The sequence below is a fragment of the Diorhabda sublineata genome, chromosome 8, assembly GCF_026230105.1.
Source record: "Diorhabda sublineata isolate icDioSubl1.1 chromosome 8, icDioSubl1.1, whole genome shotgun sequence".
Lineage (NCBI taxonomy): Eukaryota > Metazoa > Arthropoda > Insecta > Coleoptera > Chrysomelidae > Diorhabda > Diorhabda sublineata.
Genome location: NC_079481.1, coordinates 5089603 through 5101721, shown reverse-complemented (window position 1 = coordinate 5101721; position 12119 = coordinate 5089603). Strand labels below are relative to the sequence as shown.

Sequence of the window (12119 nt, the reverse complement as noted above, 5' to 3'; positions counted from 1 at the left end):
GGATCTTGCACCATCATTGTACTATTTATTCAGATTCATGGCGAAATTCGCGCTGGGGAAAACTTTCTAATCCAGAGGAGATGTTGAAAATGCACTGCAACAATTTCTTGCATCTAAGCTCAAAGAATGGTTAACCAAGGTTTGAATTAAGTTAACCAAAAGTGGGTTCTCTTATAACAAAACAATGCCAAACCGAATACTGCGAAAGTTCTATTGAAAAAGTTCGAAGAACTTGGTGATTCTGAATCCCAGCCACATTTAATATTCAATCCGGATCTTGCACCATCATTGTACTATTTATTCAGATTCATGGCGAAATTCGCGCTGGGGAAAACTTTCTAATCCAGAGGAGATGTTGAAAATGCACTGCAACAATTTCTTGCATCTAAGCTCAAAGAATGGTTAACCAAGGTTTGAATTAAGTTAACCAAAAGTGGGTTCTCTTATAACAAAACAATGCCAAACCGAATACTGCGAAAGTTCTGTTGAAAAAGTTCGAAGAACTTGGTGATTCTGAATCCCAGCCACATTTAATATTCAGTCCGGATCTTGCACCATCATTGTACTATTTATTCAGATTCATGGCGAAATTCGCGCTGGGGAAAACTTTCTAATCCAGAGGAGATGTTGAAAATGCACTGCAACAATTTCTTGCATCTAAGCTCAAAGAATGGTTAACCAAGGTTTGAATTAAGTTAACCAAAAGTGGGTTCTCTTATAACAAAACAATGCCAAACCGAATACTGCGAAAGTTCTGTTGAAAAAGTTCGAAGAACTTGGTGATTCTGAATCCCAGCCACATTTAATATTCAGTCCGGATCTTGCACCATCATTGTACTATTTATTCAGATTCATGGCGAAATTCGCGCTGGGGAAAACTTTCTAATCCAGAGGAGATGTTGAAAATGCACTGCAACAATTTCTTGCATCTAAGCTCAAAGAATGGTTAACCAAGGTTTGAATTAAGTTAACCAAAAGTGGGTTCTCTTATAACAAAACAATGCCAAACCGAATACTGCGAAAGTTCTGTTGAAAAAGTTCGAAGAACTTGGTGATTCTGAATCCCAGCCACATTTAATATTCAATCCGGATCTTGCACCATCATTGTACTATTTATTCAGATTCATGGCGAAATTCGCGCTGGGGAAAACTTTCTAATCCAGAGGAGATGTTGAAAATGCACTGCAACAATTTCTTGCATCTAAGCTCAAAGAATGGTTAACCAAGGTTTGAATTAAGTTAACCAAAAGTGGGTTCTCTTATAACAAAACAATGCCAAACCGAATACTGCGAAAGTTCTGTTGAAAAAGTTCGAAGAACTTGGTGATTCTGAATCCCAGCCACATTTAATATTCAGTCCGGATCTTGCACCATCATTGTACTATTTATTCAGATTCATGGCGAAATTCGCGCTGGGGAAAACTTTCTAATCCAGAGGAGATGTTGAAAATGCACTGCAACAATTTCTTGCATCTAAGCTCAAAGAATGGTTAACCAAGGTTTGAATTAAGTTAACCAAAAGTGGGTTCTCTTATAACAAAACAATGCCAAACCGAATACTGCGAAAGTTCTGTTGAAAAAGTTCGAAGAACTTGGTGATTCTGAATCCCAGCCACATTTAATATTCAATCCGGATCTTGCACCATCATTGTACTATTTATTCAGATTCATGGCGAAATTCGCGCTGGGGAAAACTTTCTAATCCAGAGGAGATGTTGAAAATGCACTGCAACAATTTCTTGCATCTAAGCTCAAAGAATGGTTAACCAAGGTTTGAATTAAGTTAACCAAAAGTGGGTTCTCTTATAACAAAACAATGCCAAACCGAATACTGCGAAAGTTCTGTTGAAAAAGTTCGAAGAACTTGGTGATTCTGAATCCCAGCCACATTTAATATTCAGTCCGGATCTTGCACCATCATTGTACTATTTATTCAGATTCATGGCGAAATTCGCGCTGGGGAAAACTTTCTAATCCAGAGGAGATGTTGAAAATGCACTGCAACAATTTCTTGCATCTAAGCTCAAAGAATGGTTAACCAAGGTTTGAATTAAGTTAACCAAAAGTGGGTTCTCTTATAACAAAACAATGCCAAACCGAATACTGCGAAAGTTCTGTTGAAAAAGTTCGAAGAACTTGGTGATTCTGACCCAGCCACATTTAATATTCAGTCCGGATCTTGCACCATCATTGTACTATTTATTCAGATTCATGGCGAAATTCGCGCTGGGGAAAACTTTCTAATCCAGAGGAGATGTTGAAAATGCACTGCAACAATTTCTTGCATCTAAGCTCAAAGAATGGTTAACCAAGGTTTGAATTAAGTTAACCAAAAGTGGGTTCTCTTATAACAAAACAATGCCAAACCGAATACTGCGAAAGTTCTGTTGAAAAAGTTCGAAGAACTTGGTGATTCTGAATCCCAGCCACATTTAATATTCAATCCGGATCTTGCACCATCATTGTACTATTTTTTCAGATTCATGGCGAAATTCGCGCTGGGGAAAACTTTCTAATCCAGAGGAGATGTTGAAAATGCACTGCAACAATTTCTTGCATCTAAGCTCAAAGAATGGTTAACCAAGGTTTGAATTAAGTTAACCAAAAGTGGGTTCTCTTATAACAAAACAATGCCAAACCGAATACTGCGAAAGTTCTGTTGAAAAAGTTCGAAGAACTTGGTGATTCTGAATCCCAGCCACATTTAATATTCAGTCCGCTTGGAAGGAAATGTTGAAAATGCAATGCGATAATTTTTTACATCCAGGCCCAAAGAGTGGTGTTATCAAAGTCATGAAGAACTTGCTGAACGTTGGGTTAAAACCTTAGAATACGATTATTTAATAAACATAAACATTGGAATACAACATTATTTACGAGAAACACTTTATACTATAAAAAATAGTATAATTCACCTATAGTCAATTCAGAAAATTTGAAGTAAATAAAAGTTATCAGTTATATTAATTTGAATAGATTAGAAAGTATTTGTATGTGTACCCCCGTATTATTACGATTTACATATAATCGTATCCTATAATATTTATCGCCAGATGTTTGTTTTATTGTATACGGTTCTGATTTAAATCTCCAATAAATCTGATATCGCTACGGTTGGATGATTTTAACTCGTGTTGGAATTTCGAACACTAGTAGCGTTCGCCTTCTGTTTTTATTTTGAATGAAGTATGTTGTCTTAGAAAGTTTCATTCTTTTCGATTCTTTTATTTTTGAACAGTCGTCGGTAGATTGTTGTCTTCAGAGGCGTATGCGTTATATAGTCCAGTCAGGTTAGCCCAAAGTTATTTAATAGAACTTTTCGGAAACCATAACCCGAGTTCGGGTAGATCTTCTATCAGATGATTGCGGATCCTAGCCCAGATCGAGATTAAGATCACAGTTTCCAAACGTTTTGATCAATTTCGAAAATTTTTGAATTATTTGTGAACAAACAGCTTCTTTATGTCTGTCAAACGCCACATTTCCTTCAATGTGGTTTTTTTACATTGTAAATAATGATTGAACCTTCAAAAAGGTGGTGTCTTGGTGATATAAAGAAGAAGTGGTTTAATGAAGTCCAAGATGAAGAAAGTGATGTAGATGAAAATGAATATTCAAAATCCGAACAAGACGGTACCTCTGAAGAACCAGAAAACGAACAAGAGAGCAATGGTAGTATCAGGAAGAGAAGACTTTCAGTATAGTTATGCTAAAGACGTATATGGTAGAAACAGGCATAGATGGTGCCGAAAGGAAGTTCGTCCTTCATCTCCATAGTGAAGGTAAAAGACGTGGTGAAGAAGCCTTCCGTTTGGTATTTGTTATTTGCTCAAAATACTGAATTAGACAAACCAGAAATAAATAAGACTCGAGTATGAAGAATATGCGAATAATGTAGGAGAATGCGATATGGTAGAACCTGAAGTTTTTTTAAGACTATTGATTTTTACGTCCATTTTCACATCAAATGATGAAAATATGTAAACTCTTTTTGCGATATATGGCTCCAAGCCTGATTTATTCCGAGCAGGAATGAGCCAGAGAGGAATCTCCGTTTTTATTAGCTTTGAAATTTGACAATCTCGATACTAGAGCTACTTGTAAGTTAGAAAATCTGGCTGCTGTTATTTTATCAATTTTTAATAGATTTATAGACAATGGTTGGAATGTATATGGATTGGAACAGTCAGCGACAATAGATGCTCCAGAAACAAAGTAAATATGGATGGAGTAAAAATTTTTGCTTTTGCTCATTCAGTAAGTTTTGCAATGCCACTGTTTGGATCTAACAGAAATATAAACGCTGATAAAATGTTGATTTGAAACGTGCTATTAAATCTTGTACGGAAAAATCTAGACACACCAAAAGAGTTATTTGTCGTTGCATACAAATAGAAGATTGAATTCTTATGGAAACGCTACAGTTCTCATTTTCTTGATGCGTGATAGCATCTACACGGATCCTGGTATGCAAAAACCTAAAACTATTGATCACTATAACTATAATAAAGATGTAGTTGACACAATGGAGGAAAAAAGTGCCAAAAGTACAAATCTTCGTATTCGCCGGTGGACACTAACATTATTCTAGACGTTTCCATCGTGAATTCGTTTATTCTGCACCAGTCCTTCAAAAACAATCATACTGTTAGAGAAAAATCTTTATTTGTTAAACAACTAGCGGATCTAGAATCATATCAGAAGGCCATCGGACAATAAATATTATAAAAAGAATACTGTGTTTACCACATGCGAATCTGTATTGTGTGGATTAAATTACTCTTCGAAAACCTAAACGTTGTTTCATTTGCTTAAGAGCTCTTCATCAAATGACCAGATACATTTGTGTGGAATACAAGCTCACAATGCTCAAAGCAGATGTGTCATTCATGAATTTCTGAAGGTTAAAATTAGTGGTTTCTGGAAATTTAAATGGTGATTATTCGAGATATTTTTTATGCACGGTGATCCTCCAGCACTTTTATAGAAGGTGTCGTAATTGGTACCATTTTCCGAATCGATGGATTGGTTGGGAGGCAGAAGCTCTGATTCATTGGCCTTCTCGGTTATTCGATTTTAATCCCTTGGATTATACAGTTTGGTCGTATTTCAAATAAAAACGACTTCTTGTTGACTTTCAACCATTTATAAGATCAATGGGTTGTTTATAAAAAAGTATGGACTTGTGCATTCTTAAAAGCAGATGATATTTTGAACACCCACTCTAATTGAATTCTATTTTATGTTATTATTCTTTTTTTAAATTTTCATCTTGTGATTTTCTGTTCAATTAATACATTTATCATTATTTCATACCAGCATCGGTTATTACTTTATAATTTTCAAAGCAAAATATTCCGAAAACGGTACACAGTTATATCAAGAGTAATTTTTTGGTGTAAAATTAAATAATGTTTGATTTACTTGAAATTTTGCATAATAAATATAATATTGGAAGATTTGTGTTCAATACTACTTGAAATACCATGTATAATAGATTCTAGATATTTGATAATAATTGTTATTGAGTAGTTTTCAAAGATTTATTCATTCTCGCGGATTTTGGACTGACTATTTAGAAATTCACTATTTTGACCATATTAGTCAATCAGACGCTACCTTTCCGAGAGTGTATATCTTTCAGGTTAAAGGTTAAAACATGATCTACAAGAAATTTTGTTTTTTATCACTTTTTTGTACGCCAATTCTTCTATGAGTTATAATTAAGTTATATAATAGATTCTAGATGTTTGATAATTGTTATTAAAGAGTTTTCAAACATTTATTCACTCACATGGATTTTACACAGAAGTTTAATACTCCGGGGGGCCGGTTTATTTACGTTCTAATAAAGTGCCAAATAATTATTAGACAAATAACTTTAGTCTGAACTTTTAATTGTCGAATAAATGTTTACCGTTTTTTCACCCTAGTTGGTTTAAATCCAAACTAACCAATAAGTATTTTATATAAACTATTGGTAACTAATATTTCCAAAAATGAACTAATCAAATATAAGTATAATAAACAAACAACCCACTTTTGATGTATATTAAAGGTTAAATTTCTACTAAACTCTTTAGTTGACACTTGTGACTGCCCAATAACTTATTTGGCAAATAAATCGATTTACTCGGAGGTTTACTTTATTAGAAGGTGAAGACACCGCATTTTTGGTAATTCGGTAAATATTAGTTAGTAGGGACATTATTAGAAAGTAAAAAAATCCGGTATTAAGCTATTTTTATATCAAAATAAAGTGAAGTCTAATAAATGCAAACCTCAATAACCTATCGATCACGTTGCTTCTGAGACATTTATTTAAGGGTAATAAGTAACTTTCAAACGTTGAAAAAACCATAAATAAAAGAAAAAAAGACGTCAGCTGAATGCATTAACCCATTGGTCTACCTGGATTATATCATATGACTATGTCCTGATAAACTCGATCAATTATGTGATCCGGATTAGTTTGTGAATGATAATCCATTGTATACACTGGTTTTGAATGTAATTTACATCATGATAGGTGGACATATGCTTATTTTTTGATATAATTTCGAATTTCACTGTAAAAATGTACAATTTATTATAAATATGTAGAATATAAAACTTGTAGAACCTAAAATTTTCTACAAGAATCAGTTGAAGAAGTTTCCAAAATTCAATTTTCCATAGATGCACCGAATTGATAAGTAATAAATTTATAAGACATGCTTTCGAAATTTGCCTCTCCGTAGGGACCATTGATATATCCAAAATCAATCTTATATCGAGTGCAACAAAACTATTTTTGACCATAGTTAGGTTCACTGATTATTTCAAAAGAAACAAAAAATGAAAAGCTTCTTTTGTATTAAAAATAAACCCTCAATATTAATTTAATCATCCTAAACGAATCTAAACAGAAAAAAAATTATAAAATGTGTTTAAGAAATTAAATTATCTAAGGGTTGATCAATCCCATTACAATTTATATCAACCGTTCCTCGAAAAAGAAGTATTCATAAAATATATTTGTTTTTACATGAAATGTAGATCAGAAACTCACATAAAAATATGGGATATCAATAAATTTTTTATTACTTTTCGTTTTATACCATTTTGATTTATTTCAATACAAATTCGTTTTGAAAATTCATTTTGAAACAAAAATTTTATTCAATAGGATCGTTGCTTTGTTATAGACACATTTTATGTGGTGGTTTTCACCCAACATGGAACAAGCAAAATATTATCACCGTTGTCCCAAAATTAACACAAGTTTTGAATTAAATAGAAAACGAAATTTTTAGTCTCTTGATTGTAATTTTTGATTGAATCATAAAGTACATACAACAAGATTATTTATAGTAAGAAATCGGAGTAAAGGCCCCCATGGCTTTCTATACACAAACGTACTAGTTTGTCGAATTCTTTCTTCATAAATATGGCTGAATTTCGTTGGTGTAATGTTCAATTTCCTTCTTTAATGCAAGCGTGGTAGTAGGCTTGTTGACTTAAACCTATGGTTCTAAATTACCCCATAAAGGTCAAGGCAAATCTTCGCGGTAGACTGAATAATCAAATTGAAAGCAGGTTCATTATCTATGTTTCTTACCTGGTTGTCGTATTCAAGTGGTGCGTATTGAGAACTGCTTTGAGAAACTCTTTTGCCAAATCTGGAAAAATAATTCATTGAATTAATTGCATATAAGAGGGTGAGTGAATGAGTGTTATTCAAATGTATTCCTCAATTGAATTTTCTTGAGGTCCTCACTTCTATCACACACTATACATTCTCTTTTATAATTTTTATAGTCAGTTATCAATGGTCCTAGAGGGTTGAAGGTAAACTTGTTTTTAAAAACCTTTTTCGTTTGGAATCTGTGAAATCAACAATGAGCAAATGGTTCAAAGCAATATATGAGTTATCTTGTAGAAAAATTACCCAGTAGCAGTTTCCTTTCACTTAACAAAAATAAACTGCTTGAGGAAACTTTACCACGTCCCTAAAAACAGTCAGGCAGATCACAAGGAAGATGCCTTCTAAGCCTTCGCTAGCTAGGTCTCATTAGTGATTGAGCCAATCTGTTGGGATGGGTTCCAATGCGGTGAGAATATTTTTGAAAGCAATAACGCATAGAACATTTCCAACAATTCTGAGAAATTTTGACTGAAATATTCCTAGAATTGCTATATTTGAGTTGGATGCAGTACCACATAGTTGAATATCATGGGTTTTATTGTGACTTTGGATACTAGCAGCTTGTTGTCGATTGTTAGTTGGTATCTTCGACCTATGAACCAGTACAGTTTTATGAGTTTTGGACCTAATTGCTTTCTCTTGGTTAGTATGTGTGTGCTCGAGACTAGTCGTCAGACCAGATGATTCCCAAGGTATTTTGAACTCTCTTTTTATAGTTGAACACGGACAGTTTTATTTTCATTCACTTTTACTCCTGAAGTTTTTTGTCACCAGGAAATAGCGTCCAAGTTTGTTTACCTATGATCAATAAAAGTAAACTAAGTGAATTTATATTCGCTGGTATGTGTTTCTTTGTTTTTTATTATTGTACTGACAAAAATCCAGTTCTTTATGAATCTTTATGAATTTCCTTTTGTTTCAAGCAAATTTTGTAATTGTTTCCGTGTAAATTCTTATTCTCTATTTATTTGGAGAATAGGACGAATAGAATAGGAAAAATATTAATCCAGTTTTTTTATATGCTAGAGGGAGTTTCTTTTATCCAAATCTATTCTATCTACTCGCTCCTTCTCTATTTATTTCCATCTGTGATCCCGTTACCTTCTCCATTTTATTTTTTTCCTCGCAGTTCTGGAGCTGCCAGGATGGAGTTTGAACCACAACCAGGAATTCAAGCGGTGCACCATTACAATAAGAAATCCAATTCCAAAATCTGAGAATCCAGTTGAGGGCAGCAATAATTCCGTATTTCGAATAAATCTGAGTTGTTTTCGATTTATAACTGCTTTTATCCGTTGTGCTCTTTTGGATACGCAGTGTACTTCCCTGTGGAACTCCTGATATAATCGTATGTAAAGTTGTAATGTAGTCTTGGATTTTGAATTGAATGTAAATGTTTTGGATTTGGAAACGGTTGTGTGGGAGGTTTTTCTTGATTTTGTATAGAAGTGCGTCTTGCCAGACTTTGTACAATGTTTTGGGATAATTAAAAAAGACGAACAGTATTCTCAATTTTCAAAAAATTGGAGACTTTTCTTGTGACTCGATGAACTTGTTCTATGATGGCATGTTGCTTTCTAAATCAAAATTGGTGGTTATATATCAGTCGGCTGGCTTCTAGAATCGGTTTTAACACAAAGTTCTGTAAAATGTAGTGTCTTGAAAAATAACTAGTTCTCAATACTGTAGTGTACAATTGGGTCCACATGGATTATTTCATTCATGTTAGTGAATAATTGAAAGAAGAAGAAGAAGAAAATGTACCCATCCACTAAGTTAAGACTTTACGGTATATATAATAAGAAAAGTTTTTAGGAATTTTTCGCTATTTTCTACTTCCACAAATAAACATGAATTCATTTAATAGCTCTTCAATAGTTTCGTAATACTGAGTAAATTTCAAAAGCTACTTTCTGCTCTGGGGAAATCACTTCAAAGAATAGATTTCTCTAAACATTATTGACGTTCTGCAAAATTGAGGAGATTCAATTTGAGGTTATCAGATATTATATTTGTGTGTAAATATCAAAACTTTTTCTCTGTAACAGAAAAATGTTTATTCAAAACCCAACAGATTACTAATCAAATACAAATTATAGGATTATCTATTAATGGAATTATACAACTGATGGTAAGTTTAATATAATTCATTGTAGGAATTAGATAGTTTCAATTTGGTTTTTACCACGTAGCAATATACATTAAGTTTTATTTTACATAGTTTTGAAGGGCAAATAATTTAGGTGACCTTTCTATTCTCTATAAATTGACTACACCGATTTCTGGTTTTTCTTTAAAACATAACAAGCGTTATGCCGGTAATTTCTGTTTAACTGTGGCTCTATAAATCTTAATTAAGATGCTGAGTTCTGAGAAGTGTCGCTCAAAATATCAATCGATGGTCTACTGGTGTGTGCCGTGGCCGTAGTATTGGAACCACATGTCCCTCAAGTTTAACGCATCTAGCCGTGAAAAAAATATTTTTACATTATCATCACTACATCCTCTCTGCCATCCAGTTTGCTGCACCAAGCTTCGTAGCATCCTCAGAAACCCCGTCTTTCCATTAACCTTGATGTCCCTCTGCCTCTAAGGTCTACTGATATGGCCTTAATGTTCTTTATTGTGGGCACAACTTTGTCGATACTTATTTTACATACTGACCAGGAGTCATTGGCACTAACAATCTAAGAACCAAGGAATTATAATTGTTGCTGAAGAAATCATCACAGTGAAACTTTATAAACGAGAAATAGCCTTTTATGTAATTTGGTGCCAGCCCAGTAGCACAAGTTTTGTAAATTCATATATTTGCACAAATGGAAATGGGAAAATAGAATAAAAAATATCCTTCCATGATTTTTAATACCAAATAGTATTATTTATAAAAGCGAACCTCTTGAATAATTAGATGACATTTCAAATGCTTCTGGTGATTACTTCTTATTTTGACAGTATTGATTCAAATATGAATTGTTTGTTATATGTTAACCGTTCATTTACTGAGTCTGAATTGTTAATTAAAAAAATGTGAACCAAATTATTATCTGGTCATCATGATTTACCAACTTTTCTACTACGAGAAGGCACGTCCGTTCTTCTGAAGCCTTTGAGTTATCACAGTTAGGGCTGGAATTTCATCCGAAATTTTTTTTAGGTATAACTTTTTCAAAAATTTTCTAATGCATTACTCGTAGTTAAAAATTCACAACCGAAAAATAATGTACGGAGATCAACTCGTTAGAGATTCGGTATGAAAATTTGATACTAAAAATAATTAACATATCGCAGTTTCACTTTTATTTTATGAAGCATAGACATTTGGTTAAGAAAACCCAGTGACTGTTGTCAAGTCAGGAAAACTTTCACTTATTAATTTTTTAATTAGGTCATGCGACCAAGAAAATTTTCGAAAAATTCAGGTTGTTGTTGTGTCAACCTGTCAAAGTTGAGGCATCTGATTGGTTTGAAGAATTGACCGGTATGAGATTTTATATTTAATCTGGTTTAAATTTGATAAATCTCCGAAGACATGGTATAATGGAGGAGTTTATCCATTTTTTAAGGTTTTTTAATAAAGTTGTTGTTGAGAACTACCACCCCACCAGAAATATATTCAACTTTTATAAGTCATTCGAACCTTCGCTTCGCGACATTGCGTTTCACCACGTGCAAGATCGGCTTAACTGATTCATTTCTCAATGTATTTATGTCTTATGCTTGAAGTCCATAGAACACTTATTTATATCAAAAATATTTCTCGAATAATTCTAGAAAGTAAACAAACAAATGAACAAATAAAAAAGGTATTTCTATAAACTGGTTCTAAGAAATATATAAACAAATCGCCGCTGTGATGGAAACGTGTAAAAAAATAACCACCACATGGCTAAATTTGAGATTTTCACATAATAACCGGACAGAACCGGCTTCACAGTCTATGTCTTAGACGAATTCATAACGTTATTGACCCAGATAATTGGTTGAATTGAAGCAGTTCTAAAAGGCTCGCTGTTTTTCACTATTTCAACACATAATGAAGACTGAGCTCTGTCCTGGACAAAACTGTATAGCTCTGTTTCTGAAATAACTAGCGTTTTGCCTCGAAGTTAACGAACTAAAGAGCGGTCATTTTAGTCAAGGAAGTTATGCCACCGTACCCTGTATAGGTAAACTCTGTTCCAGAATTTTCAATCGGTAGCCTACGAGAAATTGAATATATAATAATCTTTGCGAAAAAGAAAACTTTGTATCACAAGTTATTGTGTTATATAATGGAATCTGGGGGTTATTAGGATTCGTTTAGACAATCGGTATCTTGACAAAGCGAGTAAATAGACAATCTTCCAATACTTAACTGGAAAATTGAACTTTATTGAATAGGGATTCAATCTTTAAATTTCATATTTTCAAGTACATAAAGCATTTAATC

The 12119-nt window shown here is 33.3% G+C and overlaps 2 protein-coding genes across 3 annotated transcripts in view; both read right to left on the bottom strand.

Annotated features, from left to right (window-relative positions):
* The window catches only part of LOC130448378 (pyrimidodiazepine synthase-like), a 445274-nt gene that overhangs the window by 231276 nt on the left and 201879 nt on the right, over nt 1–12119 (bottom strand). The window lies entirely within an intron of this gene.
* The window catches only part of LOC130448380 (uncharacterized), a 52950-nt gene that overhangs the window by 10513 nt on the left and 30318 nt on the right, over nt 1–12119 (bottom strand). For both annotated transcript variants that reach the window (XM_056785741.1, XM_056785742.1), the window contains one exon: nt 7601–7661. In XM_056785741.1, coding sequence (XP_056641719.1) covers nt 7601–7661 — 61 coding nt within the window. The remainder of the gene's footprint in view (nt 1–7600; nt 7662–12119) is intronic.